Raw genomic sequence first — 22,534 nt, forward strand, 5'->3', positions numbered from 1 at the left:
TAATGAACCCATTATTCTGCAAATATTTTTTTCCAAATCCGACATCCCCGGCAGAAGATCTCTGCATACACTGGGCATTAAGAGAAGTCTTAAATTCTTCTTGCACAGTACCAAACAGTTACATAATACTGAGCAACCTTTGATTGCTTAAGCACAGTCTAGATAAGGCACTTTATTTCTAGCAAGCTTAGAAGATACTTCCTTACAAGGGTGTGTCATTTGTCTAAAAACCTCTTCAAATTCTACATTTCAATAAAGTACATACTGATGACAAAGGTTTTTCTTTATGTGCCCTGAGACCGTGGAATAACCTCGAGCAAGATTTTCAGCTGTGCTTAAAACATCCTCATTTAGGAATACTTTGAACACTTTTCTGTTTCAATAATTGTTTGCTGTGTTTGTTTAGATATGGTTCGGTGCTCGGCACAAGGATGCCCTTGGATGCTAGTTCACTTAACACATTTGTTTTAACATAAGCGGAAACAAATGTGAATGGCCGTGAATAGGCAAATTAATGAAGCAGGCTGGCCTAAAGCCCCTCGGTGTAAGTATGTATGTATTTTTATTAGTGGTCTTTTATGAACCTGGGGAGGCAGCCATCTTTGTGCCACCTTGTTAACCAAGTTGAAGTGAACAGAATACTTCTTAGAAGATCTGTATGCCTCTTAGTTTCTCACAAAGAGCATATGCTGACAAACCCACACACTCATCAACCTCCTGAGCCACCCCCTCCAATAAAAAAATATTTTGGCACACCTGTTAAGCACTGTCAAGAACTACGAAAATATAGAATGTTCTGTTATGGGTTCTTTACTGAACTCATGAACTTTGAGCATCTATGCTTATGAGTTTGATTCTAATAACCTTTACAAAGGAGAAAAACATATTTTAAATTACAGAAAGAAAATAAGTTCCGTTAGAACTTTGACAAGTCTTTAAACTCTAAATAAATAGTAATGCATGTTTTAATAAAACAAATTGGAAAGAGAATAGACAGGTCAGACTGGCACCATGTCTTTAGTTGTTGTGAAATATTGTTGTTGTGACAATAAAAAAAATAAGAAAAAGACTTGTGCTCAATATTTGTTTGTCTAATGGATTCCCATTCCATAGTGAGTGCTCCTTCTATCAGTCGATGTTCAGGAGAACATACCAGGCAGTGCCTCCTCAGAGTTTGCTTTCATCTTCAACTAAGCAGTGCTCCAGGACAACGTTGGACCCTCCTCCAAAGTTCATAAAGAAAGTTCCCAGCATTCCTGGTCAGTGCTGATGCACTCCACCTGACAGCTATTGATGTCTGAAGTGAAGGCACATCAAACATCAGTAGGCTCTCACATCAATATGGACGATGTTGATGTACATACCTGAGTGTTACATGGCATCAGGGAACATTATTGTCAAGCTTGTTAGAGCATTCCCCCATGTGCCCAATGAAAAATAGAATGTTTTTTGTTCTCAGAGAGGATACTGACCTATTAACACAGAAAAAGCTTCATAAGAAGAAAAGGATGTTGCTGGGGCACAGTTACAACATAAAAATGTATTAATATTTTAACAGCACCGCTCTGTCCATGGCGGCTGTTTTGTCCTATTTTATGGAGTGGGAGTCTTTATAGTGCTCAAGGCAGTTTGATGGCGCTAGACCAGGGGGTCTCCAGCCTTTTCTGTATTAAGAGCTCCCTATATTCGGTGAAAATCACTCCATGCTACTAATATTATTATTGCTGTATGCAAGATTACGTTAGTGCCCATCTTTTGCAAGATTACTAGCAGTGATTACTTCAGTGCATCAGACAGGGTTGCCAGTGATAATGTGAAGAAACAGCTTTGTCAATTTGGAATGCCTTTACATAGGTAACACATAACAGCCATAGCTGTAATGCCACGGTGTTATTAGAAATAAGCCCCTCCTAAACCACATGATGAACACTCAAATATCCGCTACAAATATATTTTGGAAATGTTACCCTTTTTCTCCAAACGTCAACTTATCTGTTTTGAAAATGCAAGTTTCAATTTGGCATTCAAATATAAATTAATCAAAGAAAAAGGTTCTAATTTAGAAGGCTGGACAGCACATGGGGGAGCTCCTTACAGTTAGGTGGAGAGCTACCAGTAGCTCACTAGCTGCTGGCTCGAGAAGCCTGAGCTAAACTGTGCTTGGTCAATTCTGGGCCCTGGCAAGCTTCAGAATGAAACACCTGGTGCATACTTCTAGGCCACCTCTTTAATATGTATGGTTGTCACTAGAGGGTTCACATGTTATTAATTGGGCCTGGAATATTACTGCCACACCATCATTGCAAGCTTCAACAGAACTGGGACCAGTTCAGAATATTTACTTGATAGACAGGTACTCACCTATTGCTGAAGGCGCTACATTCCAAAGAATAACGCTACTTAAGATCTGTCATATGATGCTTACACACCCACTCTCATTGTAGATCACTGGTAATTATGCCTTATGTCAGACATTACAATCATTAATGAGATTCTTGTAGTGGAGAGGCCACCAAGATTCACATTTGTCTGAAATTGCTACAAGCGAAGTCCTTAATGCTCAGGAACACTGAAAACAAAACCTTTGTTTCTGCGTTTACTAGAGCCAGCTATGAAGGTTTTACGAACACCAGCAGCAACGAGAAAAGCATCAATACTGCAAAAAAACATTTACAAAAAATTATATATAGATATATGTATATATTATGTATACAAAGTATCTGAGCAGGGACTTCCTACATTCTTGAAACTAATGTACAGGGGGAATTGAAGATTCACAATGTTGTGATTAAAATGTATCCTGGCTATATCTTATACTTTCCACCACACAAAACAAAAGCCTTGACTTCGTAGCATGTACAGTTTGTGACCATACGGAGCTACATTGAAGATAGCAAGTTTTACAGGTTTGTTACAACAGTTCATTTTGGGTGTCCAGAGGTTTGTGGATGACTTTCGTGAAGAAGAAAAAAAAAAGTCCTTGAAGGTACGAATGAGGGTAGGCTGATTTTGAATCTCATTATTGTGGTGGCTGATGCAGCAGATTTGGCAGATTGGGGGTTATTACAACTTTGGAGGAGGTGTTAATCCATCCCTAAAGTGACGGATATACCACCAGCCGTATTATGAGTTCCATAGGATATAATGGATTCGTAATACGGCTGGGGTATATCCGTCACTTTACCGTCACTTTTGGGACAGATTAACACCTCCTCCAAAGTTGTAATAACCCCCTATATGTCTATTGTACTGACATACCTATGCAAAGATATTTGTTTTGCAACATTAATTATTATTGATCAACAAGTAGAGTGGAATGCATTTGTGTCTGTGCATAACCATACAAAAGATGCAAAACTAGAAAATCAGGTAGTGGTCAACCATCTCAGAAAGCACACCTTCCGAGTCATGGGAAGAATGGAACAACAGGCCAGGTGAACTTTTCAGGGGCTGTTACCTCCTTAAGGTCCCAGGTAATGAGTTGTGACCGAAGCATATTGGGAACCAACAATATAAAGGCACAAAAGGGGTTGGGCTTGGGAGGAGAGCGAACTGAGTAGGGGAATCAGTAGAGGGGTATCAACAGGGAACGGGCCACGGTGCTGTGCAAAGATCTTGATGGCTATACTTCACAGGCTTCAAGATAGATGAAAAATACAAAAGACTATGTTTTCCATTCTCTGCCACAACAGTATTTGGCCCATACGACTCAAGAGAGGCTGTAGGTTAGAAAGAAATAGTGAATATTATAGGCAGTACCGGGTGGAATGACATAACCACAAACAGCAGGTTTAGCAGCCTTGCTGTCAGCAGAAACATCAGTGATAGTATATGCCACAGTGCTATAACTTGAATACCTGTGAGAGAAGGACAGCTGGAATAAGCATCTATGGAAAAACTACCAGCGTGTCCCAAGCAATGACTCTCGACAACCCCTCTACCCACTTTAAATTCATCCTCACCATTAGCCACACCAGCATAATAGAAGAATTAGATTAGTGGCAAAAATACTAAAAGGCATATGAATACTATCTGGTGCCATGAATGATTTACACTGTGAGCTATCATCTCCTGTCATCTCTTTAACGGCCCAAATCATACCATCTTTAGAACCTTTTAAGGAACCTCAGCTGCTGTCAAAATGAGCAATAGACCATGGCACCATTGATGCATGTTAACCTCTGTATTAGAACAAGCATTTGCAATGCAATAGGTCTCGCATTTACTCGAGTTGGGACTATTGGCATTGTAAATGCATAACTGGACTTTTTGCCACAATAATTGGTTAACTCGTAAGCATATTTTGCTCCTTTCTGCCACATAATTCCAGTGGCCCTTCATATAACTAAAGGGCTAGTAGGTGTACTGGAATATTTGTTTTTAAACGAAGCCCTTAAAACACAAACTACTCTTAGGTGCGAAACATATTTACTTGGCAGTTTGTACAAGTGAAATTGCCCGCCGGGGCAATGAATAAATAATTGTACTCCAAGAATGTGTGCTTAATGGATCACTGTCCCTTTCCTGCAGTCTGGGGAGTCGAACAAAACACCCATGATTTTTTCACTCGCTTGAAGAGAGCCTCCTAACATGATATTAATGATCCTCAGTTAGTCTTGAACTGAAATATTAGTTATAAAATATTGACAATTATATAGCATTATCAACTGTAATCTCTCCTCGAGGTTAGTTTTATAAATACATGCACACACAGCTCAAGTTTCACAGACTCAAATGTGTGTAGTTCATCTAGTCAGATTTCTGCTTTGTATTCGCAGCTTTTATCACATTATAAAACTAATACTACAAGTCCCAAAATGAATATGTGCGCTTCAAAGAACGTGTACTGAGCAATTCAGAGTGGACATAATGTACAAGTGTCAAAATAACTCTAGCGATTAATGTTCTTTTTGAAGAGAGAACTTAGGTTTGCCTAGTGGAAGTTTGGACTCGTTATGAGGTAGCGCAAAGGGTTAATGTTCTTTCTGGAGAGAGAACATACTTTTATCTAGTGGAAGCTTGGACTTATAATAAGGTAGCACAGAGGGTTAATGTGTCTGCTGCAAAGAACATGTACTAAGCAGATCAGAGTGCAAATGATGTAAAAACAATTCCACCAATCGAGTTTGCACTCTGAGCATCATGGCAGCCAAGAAAACGTACTTTTGTCTAATGGAAGCTTGGAGTCATCATAAGGTAGTGCACAGGGTTAATATGCCTGTTGCAAAGACCGTGTACTAAGCAGATCAGAGTGCATATAATGCAAAAATGATTCCGCCGATCGAGTTTGTACTTTGAGCGCCAAGGCAGCCAAGACAACGTACTTTTGTCTAGTGGAAGGTTGGAGTCATCATAAGGTAATGCAAAGGGTTAATATGCCTGCTGCAAAGAACGTGTCCTAAGCAGATCAGAGTGCATATAATGTAAAAACAATACCACCGATTGAGTTAGCTCTGAACACTGTGAGCTCCATGGCAGCAAAGAAAACGTACTTTTGTCTAGTGGAAGCTTGGAGTCATCATAAGGTAGCGCACATGGTTAATGTACGTGCTGCAAAGAATGTGTACTAGGCATATCACAAAGTCCATGTAATGTAAAAATGTCAAAAAAAAACTCTGGCGATCTATATTCTTTCTGGAGACAGAACGTACTTTTGCCTAGTGGAAGCTTGGAGTCATCATAAGGTAGCGCACAGGGTTAATATGCCTGCTACAAAGAACGTATACTAAGCAGATCAGAGTGCACATAGTGTAAAAATGGTACTGCCAGTCGAGTTTGCGCCATTGTAGCCACGAAGCACAGACAAATGAAAAGGGTAGTTTGCCTACGCTGAAGTATATCGTCAATTCTGCAATTATCCCTGTAACAGGGTCGGTGTCCAAGGGGGTAACCGAACCACCACAAGGTGGGACAACTGTAAAGCATTTACCAATGACATCAAGTGATATTTGAAGGGCAATCCCACAAACAAGTGAAAGTGATGTGCATGAGGTGGCCGTGGTTAAAAGCCCACAATACTTACAACAGGTCAAAGCGCTTGCACGCTCAACCTAAAAAAGGGACCAAAAAGAGAATTTTTGCCCATCTTGAACTTCAAAATAAGGGACAAGCTTGGGGATGAGAAATGTCCTGCGGGTCATTTCGTGGTCTGCTGAGACAGTCCGGTTGTCCAGCTCCTGATGCCCCAAGGCCATGAATACATCTGCACTCATATTAGATATCCAGGTTGATCTCTTTAGGTCCTTAGCTCTCCTCAGGTGGCAGATTCAAGCAGTTACGGCTTTCCATAAGATGTGCTGGGATTAGAAGCTGAGATACAACATGGCACAGGAAAAAAACACTATGTTCAGCCAGCCAGGTAACTTCAAAGAATATGGCTTATATTTTTTGGCAAGAAAGAAGGAACCATTGCAGAAATGAAGAACAAAAAAAATAGATGCTACTAGTAGCATTCTATCTGAGATATTACCCCGAAAATGTATGAGCTAGGTTTTCTGTAACATTAGCCCTATAGCCCGTTTTATTTTAGGGAGCCCGATTAATTTTCACAATTTTCGGACTAATCTGAGTTTTTATTATAATGCCTGATGCTTCCCTAATTTGAACAGAGGACCCCAGTGCAAAGGATACTGTGTAGTATTATTGCTATTATTTACCTGATCATGTGATTAATTGGCTCCACATGCAAGGCTTTACTGAATAAAGCTCAAAAAGCACAAAAAAAATAATAGGATCCTTGAACACAAAACCTCACCAACTAGACAACATAGGACCCCCCATGCATTCCATGGTGTAATTGAGGGTTCCCTAGAAATCTGTCTACTGAAGTCATTTGTGTCTCATCATATGGTTAGATGTGTCTTGGTAGGCCGCAGTTTAAAAACAAAAATAGTTATGACCCTAACTGCTTTTTCGTCTTTAATTAGAGGAAAATGTAATAGTAGATCAGCACCCACTAATAGGTCCCAATGCTTGCATTCACAAATTCCTCCTCGAGGTTAGGCTTTAAAGTTAGGACTTAAACATGACAATTATTGACAATATTTGGGTAGCGTAAGGGCTAGAGGTATAGTTCAAATGATGCCACAATCAGAATGGCCCCTCATATCAACTAATCTACAAAACAAGACTCCTTGCATATGGAGTGAAGGAGGCCACCAATTGAGTCATATGGCTCCATCGATAACACACCAGTTTACTCCTGTTACCAAAGACCTCATACATACACTGTCCACTCTGCTTCATCGCCTACTCGTTTGTAAGACATAGATAAAGGGGGATTAGGTGGACCTGTAATGGGGAGAACTGAATGGCTCTCACCACAGGCCTACAGGTTAAAAAAAAAAGTTATATACCTCTGGACTGGGACTGGAACTGGGCTGCCACCTTTGTCAGTCACCAGATTGCCTGAGATGAGAAGACAGTATTCAACCTAACTCAGGTTGTAGAACCACTTTGGGTAACACCCTGGAAGCTTTTAGCTAAGCTCGGCAGATCAACAGTACAGCCTAAAAGGTAGAGCGCTTCCACTGTGCCCACAGATTGTTGAGTCACTGGGAGGAAAAACATACAAGGCTTGACAGCAGAGCGTTTCTAAGACATATGGTGGACTTTCTTCCCAGCTGGCAAAGCATCACTTCTTTCTACAGTTACAAGAGGTTCGTTGGATGAGCACCTTAGACCTACAAGATGCATAAGTGCAATGTCCCAGTTGTTCCACACTGCAATATATTTTTGAAGGTTGAAATCAGAAACTAATACTTTGTCTCCATTTTTCTGGAAGCACATTCCATGAGAAAACAAATTTACATCTTTCACTAAAGTAAAACAAGACTTCAGCTCAGAGCAACTACCACGTAAAAGTAAAACCTATAGATTTTAGAAAGTTAGTGAATTATTTCCCATGAACAGGTAAGGGTGTATCCTGCTAAGGGCTGCCCATCTTACATTCAACAGAAATGTCTTAGCCAAGTTGCTCCCATGCTAGGCTCGATTGCACGACAGTTTGTCAATCTCATACAGCACCAGAGAGCTCCACTGGAGTTCATTCCGGACCAGTGAAGTGAGTTCTTTTTGAGGTGGTTAGACAAACTGACACGTTCAGAGGCAGCTTTGTATTTGTTCACATGGTGTTGAAAGTAAATAACATGTTGAACATGGTACAGTACGGCAACATATTACAACGTGGTAAATGCATCCCTACTCTGATGGGCAGCACATATGCAAAAGGAGTTGTGCCATATCAACATGCTAATCGTTAGGACAAATATATCAACATGCTGGAACTTGGAGAAGTGAAGTCATTAGAGCAGTAGTGAAATGCAACAACATGACACCTAAATTGAGAACAGTACGATCTGAACAAGAAAACATAAGGTTGAACGCTCTGTCACCGGAAGCTCAAAGTGTAGGACAGTGGTTGTCATGCTCACGTTGAAGTTGGACGAATTAGCAGGCGTTCATATCACGACCAGAAGTAGAGGTTTGGGGAAAATGGGGGAAAGGGATAAGAGAAAACCTGAAAAAGCTCAGGCAGTGCTGGCAGCATGGTGCTCTGAAAGGTGCTTCTCATTGCAGTTACTGTCACATCATCACACCAAAGCACAACAAAATACCTAAAAAAAAAACTGCCATTAGGCTACATTAAATAGGACATCCTACTCTGAAGAATGTAAGGAAGATCAGAAAACATTCCACCATTTGATGGAACCAGAGAACTCTAAGCAAGTAACTAGGAGGACAAAGCATAGAAAGAGGCACAGGAAGAGGAGCCAAACTCCCAGTGTTCCCAGTATTCAGAAAGGAAGAAGCCCAGTAACCTAAAACCAAAGAGGCCACAAAGGAGAACAAAGTAAAAGTGTGGAAAGGAAAGGCCGCGTGCGAACTGGTTCAGACAGCAGCTTGAACCAGTGCACCCCCACAAAGCGGTGCCATGCATAACACTGTAGATAAGTATCATACTTGTGCTATGGCGGCCTAAAGTATCCTAGACGTGCCGTTCACAACCCAAAAGCGCTACAGTCTTCAACTAGGGGCCTAGTATATGGCATCTTCTTTGATGGTCACCGTCTTCCAGGTTTTCAGTGGGTCTAAGCCGGACTCGTTTTTTCTTTTTAAAGGTAGCAGTTTCTAGGGAAACAAATCCTCCGTTTGCTGATGTAACTAAGACTATCCCTCACACTTGCTTATGTGTGAGGTATGTATGTATGAATTGACCACCTCGGTGCATGAATATTCCATAGGAAGCAACCAGGCTTTATACTTGTTCTTACTCCTTTAAGTGGGAACAATTGTTAGATCCTGATTCTTGTCTCGATTCTGATACTTGCGCACTTCTAATATAAGAATGGGAACGTCTCTTTACATGGAATAGATGTACTTTGATAAAATACTACAATTCCTTTTATCACCTCACTACTATGTGACTACTTTTTGTAGTTGTCAAAACGAGATGGCACTTTTCCGGAAGAATGGGTAGATTCTATGTGGTTCTCTTATTGATGCTTACTTTAGAAAATGAATGTAAATAATAGTGTCTCATTGAGCTCAGGGAATCCACTGTGTTCAATACAATGCTCACTTTCCAGATTAGAGAGGTATGACTCTCACTTCTTGCTCAAAATGTTGGTTGATGTAGTTCTATGCCCTGTGGTGTTGCAGTTGTAAGGATAGAGAATGCTTTGCAGACACCAAGGGTAGTGCAGGTTGACCGAGGAAGATATATAGGGTTACATCAGTTAAGCTCTGTGGACTACATCACTGGTGGTGCAAAAGTTTCCAGAGTGGCTGTCATGAGCACAGATGTTGCTGCACAGATAGTGCAAGCCAGATGTGATGTGCGTGTTTAGTGTGTTGTTGGCACCAAACCTGCAGCTGTAGCAGTAATGCAGGACAAAGGTGACAATTATAGAATTTTCTGTAATCCCTATGGATGGAATTGCAGAGGTAATGCAGCACAGCAGTGACAAGTACAGCCACTGATGTGGTGACATCAGGGTTGCTATGACTCGAATAGAAAAGGTCTAACCCAGTGCTTCCCAAACTGTTTAGCACCACTTTACAGCACTAAATGTGCACAGACATGCAGTTTTGTTGATAAAACTATATTGCACACAAATTATAATCTGTGGAAATCGGGTTTCAGTGAATATTTATAATTTCCACATCACCGTGTAAGTGTATTGAGTTGTTTTGTTCCTATTAAAATCTTAGTTTCCATCACACTTCAGAAATACAAATAAATTGCTTTTTTGTTTTTTTGTTTTCAAACTGCTGAATGTGTACAGTTCATTTACAGGTATTTACATTTTGTTCTGTTACATTTCCTTTCACACTGTCTGTACCCCTGCAAGATTGCAACATAATTCACTTTACTTTTCTTTCTGTGACTGTAAAGTGAGAAGAGTTTGTAAACACCAATCCCCATGTTAAAACAAACGAGCAGCAATTTGTCAGAAGACATAGCCTGATATTTGACCTCTGTCACTGAAGTGCAGCAAATGTGACGAGTAATACATAATTTAAAGGCGTTTTTATTTATTTATTTATTGCTTGGACCTTCACGACCCACTAAAGGTCGACTTGCGACCCACCAGTTGGCCTCGACCAACAGTTTGGGAAACATTCTTCTTACTGACATCCAAAACTGCTGGTGCTGTGGACTGGAGTAGAAATTTTATTTTCTAGTGAATCCCAGTGGTGTAACAAAGGCCCTGTAGCCCCTGTGGTGCATTGGGGGGGGGGGGCCCAATCACCACAGTTCACTGTGCATGGGTGGCAGGCCCCTGACTTGGTCTGGGAGCCCCTTACAGGTACTTTGCAGGGGGTCCCCTTAAGTTTTGTTACGCCACTGGTGAATCCTGCAGTATAACAGTGGTGTAACAAAACTTGAGGCCCTCCCACCCCTACAAAGTGCATCGAGGAAGCCCACCTCCTCCTCGGAACCAGTCAGGAGCTTTTAGGATGTTGCAAAATACATTGAGGGGGACTCCTCCCCCCGGAACCAGTCAGGAGCTCTCTGGCAGGGCCCCACCGCCTGTGTCATTTACTGGTCTGAGGGGGCCCCATGGAGCTCAGGGGCCCCTGCAATGTGGGCGCTGCAGGGGCTATTGTTACACTAGTGCTGTGCAATTTTCATTGCAAAGGTAAGGAACCACTAATGACTAGCATAGTTTATTCCTTGGTGACCTTAAGGCCTGTAGAGCCCATTCAGTCCACATGGTTGGTGTGGGGATAGCATGTGGCTCTCTTTCTGGATGGTTACAGCAAATGTGCATGATAGCTCAGCATGCGTTGAGATCTTAGGGTTGCCATTGCAGAAATCATTGCGGGATGCAAGTAAATTGTGCATGAAGCGAGTAAGTTGACACAGAGAGATATAGGCCTTGCTGGAGAGATTATGTAACCTTAGTCACAGATGGAAATTTCGTGGATTTGCTCAGCCTTTCATCTTTAAAGTTTTGAAATGAGTATCGTATTATCAGATGAATGTTTGATACTCCTTAATACCACAGGAATTTGAAGTTGGTCCTTTGTATTCTCAACATCCACTAAATAAACTAACCTGAGGTTTTTGTCTTCTGCCTTTTAGGTGTTTGGTAGAAATCTGGTTCTATTTGTAATCTTTGGGACTTTGGAGGAGATGCAGAGCAAGGCCGTGGTCTTCTTTGTATTTTATTCTTGGAGTACAGTGGAAATTTTCAGGTAAGTGTGACTGTAATGTTGTATGACTGCTAGGTGTAATTATCATGCACTGTAAATACTTCTCAGCTCACTTTTCTTTGCTCATACCAGGTACCCCTTCTACATGCTGTCCTCCATAGACACAGAATGGAAGCTGCTAACATGGCTCAGATATACAATCTGGATCCCCCTGTATCCCTTAGGAGGATTAGCAGAAGGTAGGCTTCAAAATTCTGATGTTGGTTCTGTATACTTCTTCTTTGATTGCATAAAGATCTTGGAACATCGCCTGTACAATGCTTCATTGGTTGGATAAAGCTCTTTGGGCCCACAACAAATTGACATTACACTCTCTCCAGAATGTCATGTCCAATAAGGCTGGATTTTCTCGGACACTGAATATTAGCATATTTTTTTCTAGGATCGCAAGTCAGGTATGTGGTGTTGCAGTTTAGGGTGTGAGTCCCTTGCATGCAAATGTCTTCTCAGTCATCTTATGGTTTTGTTTCTGCATGAATATGTCAGGTCAGATGGACGTTTGTCTGTCCACTCTAGCACCTTGGCATAGGTAGCAGGCTGCATACATGTGAATTAATATAGGATCAGGATGATGGTCTGTTATAACATTTTAAATCAAGCTTCTGTTTTGCGTCTGTTCCAGAAGGAATGAACAGTTCCTATGGTTATGCATTTCTTCAAGTCGGATAATATGGGGTGCATGGATGCTTTAGAATGTGTTTATTGCTGTAGTATTTGAAATCCAGCATGAGATTCTGTTTCTTTTGGAGCAGATACAAGCATTGTCACATGCTTTATGAACATTTGTCATAGAACATTCAGATCGGTCTAATAAATTTCATCAGTGTTTCAACTGGAAATAGTAGCCCAAACACTAGGTAGGGCGATTTACTTGGAACTTCTCAAAATGAATATAAACTTCTCGTTTTCTTATATGTGAATACGTGAAATTATATAAGGGATAAAGTACCCCCCTGTCATACATTACGATATTGCAAGTCACAGAGGAATTCCCTTATAAAATCATGGAACTCTGCGGTGACTTGCAAAATTCTTATCCTGTACACCCGGGGGTATTATATTCCATATAATGCATAACATAATGTGTATATGAAAAGCACGTGTACCACCTGAGGGTATCAAAGCGCTGGATAACAAATGTTTGTTACCCAGCTCAATGTATTTATTTTATCGATCTCAGAAGGATGAAAGACTGAATGGACCCACCAGGATTTGAACTGGTGACCATGAGGTCGAACACAGGCCCATACAGTGGATGCATTAGTCCACTAAGCCACTGACCTAGCTATAATAATACATGGTCACACCATCGCCTTTCCTACAAACCACTTAAATCCTAGGTCCATAGCTCTTTCATATGAAAGTGCATGTTAGCAAACATGAAGAATAAAAGTAAAAACTCTTGTGCAAAGTTAAACACACCAAAACCCTGTTAGGTAATATAAGGCAGTAAGAATGTGTAGAAACAAGCAGAAAGATACCATCTTTTCTCTAAGGAGTGCAAAAATAAACATGAAAAATAGACAAGAAGAAAGAAAAGCTTTAAACAGCTGCTTCAATTATGCTGTACCTTCTTAGACAGCGTGAAATAATCTGCTACTCAACTTCAAGCCCTGTGGCCCACAACGTTGGCAGTTGTGAAGTCCTCTATTGTTCCTGATGACCACCGTATGTGGTGTTGTCACTGTGATTTTGGTAGGGAAGCTGAACACACAGTAAGGGATAGCTGTTCATTTACTACAGTTTCAAGTGGTAGTTCTGTAGTCGCTTTTCAAAGGGACGTTAGATATTCAACCTGTCTTTTTTAATCTCAACCCACCTTTTCTGTCCAACCATCATATGGAAGTTTTTAATTTCTTAATTGATTATATGGCAGATGCGTTTTTTTATGGCTGAATGATGCTTCTACTCCTGACATTATATTTTCTCTAACAGCAGAGTACTGTATTGTGTGATGTGACCGTGCGTACAAGGGAGGTGAGCTTGTGATCATTTTTAAGGCGAAGTACCAGTGTAAAATTGAAAATCTGGTGATTCCAGATTGTGAGTGTGTTGTCTTCTCACTTGGTTGGACAAATAATTTCACCTTCTCTGGTACTCTGATCTACTGCCCACCTGGGTTAGGGGAAGATGGTGCTTGTTCCTGGAAGAGGCTCTTTCTCCTTTTCGTCTTAAATGCCCCAATTTTAATATTGTGGGTGACCTAATATTCACTTTGACAATCCTTCTTCCCTTGTGGGCCTTAGAGCTACGGCTCAATTGGTCTACTCACAGAGCGAGGCATTTACTTGATCCTTTCTTATCTAATCTTACGACAGCTACGGAAGACCCTAAACCACGCTTACCTGGTCATTTCGCTGTACCAATTCTAATTTTGATTACTACCAATATGGGGCAATCCCTGGCTTCTTCAACTTTCTCTAGCCATTAGTTAAAATTAAATCCAGCCACCTTCAGTTGACTTCTTCAAGAGACTATGCCAGAGGTGGTTGGGACTGTGGAATCTGTCTCTAGTGCTATTGATAACTGGCTGCGGTCTTGATTCTGTGCTTCCATTCAAACCAAACCTTAATTTTAAATCCCATCCTCCCTCTCCATGGTCTTTTTTTTTTTTTTTTTTTTACTTGGGCTAAGGGCTAAAAACAAAAAAAAAGGAAGGTTGTAAATGCCTGGAGCGGACTTGGAGCAAACACTACACCTATATGAGGATAAAATGAAGTATAAGCTGACTATGAGAGATTAACATAGAGAATGATGCTCGGTCCGGGGCACTTACTGTTCTGATAAAATTATCCATGCTCAGAAGTGTCCTAAGGTACTCTCTCTGATTGTCAAATCTTTAACAGATAGTGCAACTCTTTCGCTGCTACCTCCCCCTCCGCTCCCCCCCCACCCCCCCTCCAGCTTTGGCAGGTTATTTTTGCCAAAAAGTGGCCGATATCCATGCCTCTTTTCCCCCTTTCAAAATGGACAAGCCATCACACCACCCCTTTTACTTTCTTTATATGTTAACTGGGGACCTTATCCTCCATCAAGAACACAAAGTTTTTGTCTCTTTTGAACACTACGAAAGCGGACTCACTGTTAGACCCTCTGCCACCAGCTATCTTGAGTAAAATTTGCTCTTGCCTATCCTGATAAATCTTCTCAATTCTGAGGGTTCAGTTCCTAAGTCTTGGAAACATGCAGTGGTGGTACCACTACTGAAGAAACCTAATCTGGATATCTTAAATTGGGCTAACTATTTGGCCTATTTCATTGGTGCCTCTGTTTGCTAAAAGTCTTAGTCAACACCTGTCAGCCTCTCTGGAAAACACACTTCACAATTTGTATTTATCGCTGAAGGCAGCACAGAAACAACATTGGTAGATTAGACTACAGCACGACAGGAAAGGCACTGCAGCTGTCATCCTGTTTGATTTTAGTGCTGGTTGTGATACTGTCTCTCACCAAGTGCTTCTTCAGACTGGAGGATCTAGGTATTCAAGGCCTGGCTTTAGCCCAGCTACTGCCTTTTCTGCAAAACTGTTCCTTCTGAGTCTTCATAAAACTGCACAATTTTACCTCAAACATGTTACCTTCCAGGGTGCCCAAGGACTCTACCCTGAGCCCTATTTTGTTTAACATCTACGTGCGACTACCGGCAGACATAGTTGAAGGGTGTGGTCCCACACTGTTTTCGTACACAGATGATGCACAAAATATTGTATTCCTATCCCCTAAAGAAGATCACAGTTCAGCTGCTCTTAATTCTTGCCTTTCTAGTGTGGCAACTTGGATGAATAACAACTCTTTAAAGGTAAATGGGAAGTCCAAAGTTGTATTGATTGTCAATCAACCTCAACTCTGGGGACCTCTCTGCTGGTTTATCAACTTGAGAGCAGCTCTTACCCCTACTCAGGTGGTTAAGAATCTAGGCCTCTGGCTTGATGACAAGCTTACCATGGACCAGTAAATCAGCAAGGTAGCAGCTTATTGCTTCAGCATCCTTAAGTGTTTGAGGAAAATACTTTGGCTCCTTCCTTTTCCAGTCCAGAGAATGGTTGTGCAAGCCCTGATTATTTAAAAACTTAATTATGGTAACATTCTATATCTGGGTGCAATGGAAAACTTAATTAGGCGATTACAAATAATTCAGAATGTGGTGTCACAGCTACTTTACCATTTACCTAAACACTCCTCAGTCTGTCACCATCTTTGGGACCTACATTGGCTCCGACTTGGCAAGTGTGTCCAATTTAAGGCATTGTGCATTAAGTCTCAGGTTGTTGGTGTCGCCATAGCTTCAGAATCGGGCTCTGCAATCCAGCAATTTGAAATATGCAGTTGTTCCACGGATTCATAAGCTGATGCAGGGCAGTCTCTCCTTTGCTTACCTTGGCCCAAAACTCTGGAATTCCCAGCCCACCACGCTTCGGATTTGCAGTGCTTTTGAAAAGCTTAAACTCCTGAAGGTGTTTCTTTTTTAGCCTCTAACTTTTGCCCCTTCTGTTTATGCTAGTGTGGGGAAGCCCCCTTGGGGTAGAGATGTGCTTTATAAATCTGAATAATAATAATATTTATTAATAATAATAACAATAGTACGTGACCTGACCTGCCTTTAATCTCGGCTGCTGACTCTGGCAGCAAACATTGTGATATAAGAACTAGACTGTAATCATTTATAATAGTCGAGTTTTGCCGTCTTTTCTTTATAGTGATGCGTCATAAGTTGCCGATTATATAGCAATTAAAGATTGGTGACAATAAAGGGATTACTGTTGAACAAGGTACCTACCATTGGTAAGGCTTTTTCTGGTGGATACTCTAACCTCAGATTCCTCACCTTTAGAATATTCCTTGGTGCCAGACTGGTTCCGAAAGATTTCAACAGCATTGCTCTATTGTGCTGGTAGATGGGACCGTGCGGCTCTGTGTTAACTTCTCTCCACCATGTAAGTGACAGTGGAGCCACATATAAGCGCCTTCCTTGTTCACCAATGTCGATTTCTTTCTTGACTTTGTCCGCGCCCTTGAACACGGATCCTACAAATAATCAGAAATACTATTGTGCAGGTCACTAATTGGTACTCTTTTAACAGGAAAAAGAGAACATTCCACAGACTGCGGAGGAGGAAAGGTGGTCAAGTATCTATGGTTAGATAGTGTATCCATCAGAAAGAGTACTACCAAAGGTAAGTAACTTGTCATTCTGATAGATACTTTCAACCACAGATCAAGAAAAGATTCTGAAGCAGTACCACCTGAGATGGCTGGTCTATGGAATGGCTCAAACCAAAAGGTCCTGCAGGACCGAACGGACAAAGTGCCCATCCCTTCAGACATGACTGCCAAGGCAGTAGTGCTTTGTGAACGTGTGTACTGACCACGACATGATAGATGTCAGGGACAGGCACTCCGCATGTCAGCACAGTAGTAGCTGCCTTGGCTTTGGGGGAATGGGCCCTCAACCCCTCTGGAGGCTGCATCTTGGCCAGTGCATAACAGATCTTTTCTTTGCCCCAGAGAACCCCACAAAGAGCTGGCAGTCCAACCCAAAAAAATGTCTGCCATGATCCTCAATGCCACTTTATCCAGGAAAAAAAAGTGGCTGCACCAAAAGAGCTTGGAAATCTCTCATGCGGTGAACTGAAGGTACCGTGTATAACCTTTACTGGTGCCCAAAGCAGACCCTTGCTGGGCCAGAGATCCAAAAAACAGTAGGACATTCAACAGTTTGTCATGCAATGGGTCAGTGTAGTGGGTGATGCACCAGGCCAAAAACTTGACAAAGCTCCCAGCAGAGACAAACTCTATAGGGCATATGTGGCAGGCAGTATGACATCCTCAGCTGCGAGAGGAAGATCAACTGCCGTCAATTGCTGACACTATATCTCAACGCAAGGAGATCAGAATGCACAGGTTCGGGCGCAGGTCTCTGCCCTGCTGCTGCAACAAAATATCTTTCCAAAGTGGTAGCCAGATCAGATGGCAGATGCTTATGTCGAAAGTCTAGATACCATGCTCGCCTTGTCCAATCTGGAGCCACTAGAAAGACTTTGGCCCCTTTTTTTAATTTTATTTTTTATAAAACCTTTTTATGCTTTTTTGTGAGCTCAGTGACATATGGTACAGTATAACGATCAACAATGATACAATTCTTTCAAGTGTCCTTTTGCAAAGTTTGTAACAGTTTATTGGCAAAGGAAGCACATAGTCTCAGAAACACAAGTCTGTCATAAACAACAGTGCAAACTGAAAACTACCCCACCCAAATGTAAACGACCAATGAGAGTCTAAGATCAACCCCCCCACACACACTTTTTCTCACTGCTAAGCACTGCGCCATTTAGTGTTCCCGTAGTGCCCCTCTGCATTATAGAGTTTCAATTCTAGGCAGGATAGCAGGTACTGATCTAAGGGGGGGGTGAGGTTGTGTCACAGTGATGAAACCTGTTACGTCTGTGAGTGGAAGGGTTATGTATCTAGGTATGAACTTTAACTATAGGTTCTTGCGGCCAGTGCAGAGGTTAGGCTTGCATCTGAGGATCACTGAGTCATGTTCTGATGACCGCAGTGGGATACTCCATCCACCAGTCTGAGATGATTGCATGTCATCTTTTTCCAGTTTTGCAATTTGGCCCTGCCATTCCTGTCACTTCTTTACAATTGCTAGCAGGAGAGGGAGACAGCAGCTGAAAAGGTGTAACAGAGTCCTGTGCTCCACTCTATCTGGAATGTGTCTCTGAGCAAGAGCCTTCTTGAGAACTCTAGTTTGTATACATTTGACACAGCATGTTCTTGTCAGTGGAGAAAACATCTAGCTAGGGTTCTCGCCACTAGGAGATGCCATGTGCCATCTCTGGGTGTAACCTCATCGTGATCCCCAGGTACTGTTCAAAGATCCCACAAGCTGATTCGCAACCAGGGAAATGCCCTGATGCTCGAGCAGCTCCAAAGATGAAGTGCCTCCTGGCAGAGGTCCCCACCAGGCTTTTCTTGTTGTTTTACCTCCTGGCAGTGGTGTTGTCTTTAAGAACCTTTGATGAACGGTACAAAGGCTAGCATCCCGAGGCGAATGGCCCACAATTCCAACAGATTGATGTGAAGACTGCAAATAACATCTAGAATTGCATGACGATTACATAAATGTAGGCTTCCTGCTGGTCTAAATCCACCATCCAGTGCCCTTGATCAAGGGCAGACAGAACTTGTGCCAGTGTGAACATCTTGAATTTGTCCTTCTGCACAAAAGTGTTTAGAGGGCGGGGATCTAAAATAGGACAAAGTCCTTCGGCATGAGGAAATAGGAAGAGTAACAGCCCATACCTATTTCTGGGGCTGGAATACTATATGGCTGCCTTGGTGAAAGAGCCAGCACTTCTTGTAGCAAGATGGATAGGTGCTCCTCAGAAAGATGTTCTGTTGTGGGTGTAAGATGTGGCAGGTTGGGGGGGCGTGGCCAAGGGAGTCAAGATGGCGGTCGCACTCTAAGAGTGCTCTGGACCCCTCCGTCATCCGCCTGGAAGGCCAAGCCGTGCCGCACCCGTAGCGGAAACCTAGGAGACCCCTTGTGGGTCCTGGAGTGCCGCGGGACCCGAGGCTGAAAAATCGGAAGAAATCCGACGCCGGAAGGTGCCCTGGTGAGGGTCGGGCCCAGAGGCGAGAGAGGAGCGGAGTCGGCGTGGCTCAAGGCGGCCCCGACGGGGAGCCGAGCAGTGGCCGGAGCCTGGGGCTGTTGGAGCCGGGTGCGGTGTTCCGGAGCCGGGTGCGGTGTTCCGGAGCCGGGTGCGGTGTTCCGGAGCCGGGTGCGGTGTTCCGGAGCCGGGTGCGGTGTTCCGGAGCCGGGTGCGGTGTTCCGGAGCCGGGTGCGGTGTTCCGGAGCCGGGTGCGGTGTTCCGGAGCCGGGTGCGGTGTTCCGGAGCCGGGTGCGGTGTTCCGGAGCCGGGTGCGGTGTTCCGGAGCCGGGTGCGGTGTTCCGGAGCCGGGTGCGGTGTTCCGGAGCCGGGTGCGGTGTTCCGGACCCCGCGCGCGGGGGCGCCGAGCGAGGGACCGGAGGAGCGGGGCCGGGCACTGCCGGCCGCTGGTGAGTCGTGTCGGTGACTGGGCCCAGGGGAGGACTGCTGGGCCTGAGGTTGGGCCCCGCGGCTGAGGCGGGCCCCTGGCGTGGGCTCGGGCGGACTCTGTGGGCCAGGGCCTGGACCTGGGGCCGCCGATGAAAGAGGATCCTGGGCTTCCTCGCCTTGGGGAGGTTGGTGAGCGGACGCCCTGAGCTGCTGACGGGACCTTGGCCCCGGCGGACACTAAAGAGAGCCCGGTCCAGCGGGGGAGACACTCGGAGAAGCGAGGCCTGCCCACGAGGGCCATCAGAGAGAGAGGTCCGGGACCTGAGGAATGAACTCCCTATCTAGTAGGGAATGGATACCTGAAGAACCTAGGTTGGTGCTGGGACCCTACTGACTCCTGCGAGAATCTTGTTACAGCCGCGAAGGGGGTACTGAGCGGGGACCCTGATGCTTACACAGCGACCTGGCCGACGCCGGAGGTGGGCCGAAGCGGGGACTATCTCTCCGTCCTCATCCTGCAGCAAGATCTCCGATACCCCCTGAGCGACCTGCCCCCGGACCGGGAGAGAGCTAGGGACAAAATGGGAAAGGACAGGGCCACCAGGCAGCCCACGGCCTCGCAGCAGAAAATTGAACAGTATACCGTCCCGGCACCCCCCCACGGGGAGACTACGACGCTATCAGGAACCTCCACACCAGACGGAGTAAACGCAATCCTAATGGCTATTCAGTCCTCGCAATTGGCAGTGGAGTCCAAGATAGGAGAGGTCCGTGTGGACATGGGTCTCATTAGGCAAGACCTCAGGAATGCTGTGGGCCGCATAACAGAGGTTGAAACTAGAGTCTCACAAACAGAAGACGACCTTGCTGAACTTAAAATTAAAGTGGCCCAACTGCAATCCCGAACTGGCGAACTCCACCAAAGGGCCGAGGACGCTGAAAATCGCTCCAGGAGGAACAACCTGCGCTTTGTGAGATTTCCGGAGGGAGTGGAAGAGAATAAAGCAGTCGAGTTCTTGGAGAGCTGGATCAAATCATGGATGCCAGACCAGTCGCTGTCACTGTGGTTCTCGATTGAAACGGCCCAGAGGTCGCTGGCCCCCCGGCCACCCCCCGGGGGCCTGCGTCGGCCAATGATAGCTCGCTTTATTAACTTTAGAGACCGTGACAGAGTTCTCGTAGAAGCCAGACATGTGACCGATCTCTTATGGGACAATCACAAAATCCTGGTGTTCCCGGATTACACCCGCGAGGTACAGAACAGACGCCGGTCCTACGAGTGGGTTAAGCAGAAGCTAAGAGCCATGACGCTCTCCTACATGTTGTTGTTCCCCGCACGCTTGAAAGTCATCCTAAACGGAAAAGCTCACTTCTTCGACTCGCCGGAGGAGGCATGGACATGGCTGACGGTAGAAGCTCCGAGGCCTAGCAATGAGCCTAAGGAGCAGGCGGGGGCTTCGGCCGGGCACCATTCGCTCCCCCGGAGGGAGAGGAAAAGAAGCCGAAGACGCGGAGGCCGAGGCGGAACAGAACCGGCGACCCGGATGAGTGAAGATCGGGAGGTCACACCAGAGTCGAACACTGAGACAGCGACGGGATTCACACTGGAAAAAAGAGACACCAGCCAGGGGCCTAGTGGCGACGACCCAGGCCTGTCCTAGGCGCTGGGCAGAAGAACCTGTTTGGTTTGAGATGGACGGCGGGGCCCTGCTGGAAGGGCGCTTGTCGGGGGCTCGCAGAGTATATACTGAATATTTGCTGCAAGACTAAGCTCTGATGCCCGAAAGGGGCACTTAGGCTAGCCTTCTAAACAAACATTGCAAGAGATCCGTGTTTCAGGAGGGGTCCATCACTCCACACTAAAGCCAGGTTTAGTAGATAAAACTGGTTAAAATGGGTGTTAGGGCGACAGATGCTTCTTGGGTGGAAGTATGGGGTGGGGGGGAGTTGGGAGGAGTTGTGTTTACACCACAGTTACAAATTAATGTATGCTTAGGTTTCTTGACTCGTGAGGGTTCCTTTTTTTCCTTTTTCCTTTCTTTCCTCTTCTTTCCTGTCCCACGCCACAAAACACCTGGAGAGGCACCCCTTTGGCACGTCCCAGCTCACACTCACTTAACCTCACTCATATGCCGCTTCCAATGATTAAAATTCTGTCCTGGAATGTAAACGGCCTCCTGGACAAAATTAAGAGATCAGCAATATATAGTACCCTGCGCAGGCATTCCCCCGCGGCGATTATGCTACAGGAGACGCATCTCCTTGGAACCAAATGTCCCATGCTCGCCAGAGGGGGATATGATAGGGTCCATCACGTGGGATTCTCTAGTGGTTCCAGGGGTGTGGCTATATTGCTTCACCGCTCTCTGCCCATTACAATAACAGCCACACGTGCCGACACACAGGGTAGATACATAGTGGTGGCTGGGCTGATACATGGGAGACCCATAAACCTAGTAAGTGTATACGCCCCTCCCGGGGGATTGGAGACCTTTCTGGCCTCCCTCAAACAGATTATAGCTGACCTTCCCCAGGGTACCACATTAATAGGAGGGGACTTCAATGCAGTATTACACAGTGAGCTAGATGTATCAGGAAATAAAACAGCTGGCCGTTCGTCCAGAGCGTCGACGCTCAGAGACTGGGCAGATAGCCTCGGTTTGTGTGACGTATGGCGAACCTGGCGCCCCAACACTAGGCAATACACGCACACGTCAGCGGCACATGGGTCACATGCCAGAATAGACCTCCTATTCGCCCCTGCACTA

General features: G+C 44.4%; 1 protein-coding gene across 1 annotated transcript in view; it reads left to right on the plus strand.

The window, feature by feature from the left end:
• Window positions 1-22,534, plus strand: part of HACD3 (3-hydroxyacyl-CoA dehydratase 3) — a 159,358-nt gene that overhangs the window by 116,344 nt on the left and 20,480 nt on the right. Inside the window, exons 8-9 of the mRNA XM_069222852.1 lie at window positions 11,591-11,703; window positions 11,794-11,900. Of these exons, the coding sequence (XP_069078953.1) occupies window positions 11,591-11,703; window positions 11,794-11,900 (220 nt within the window). The remainder of the gene's footprint in view (window positions 1-11,590; window positions 11,704-11,793; window positions 11,901-22,534) is intronic.

Source organism: Pleurodeles waltl, chromosome 3_1, assembly GCF_031143425.1.
Source record: "Pleurodeles waltl isolate 20211129_DDA chromosome 3_1, aPleWal1.hap1.20221129, whole genome shotgun sequence".
In the NCBI taxonomy this organism is placed as follows: domain Eukaryota; kingdom Metazoa; phylum Chordata; class Amphibia; order Caudata; family Salamandridae; genus Pleurodeles; species Pleurodeles waltl.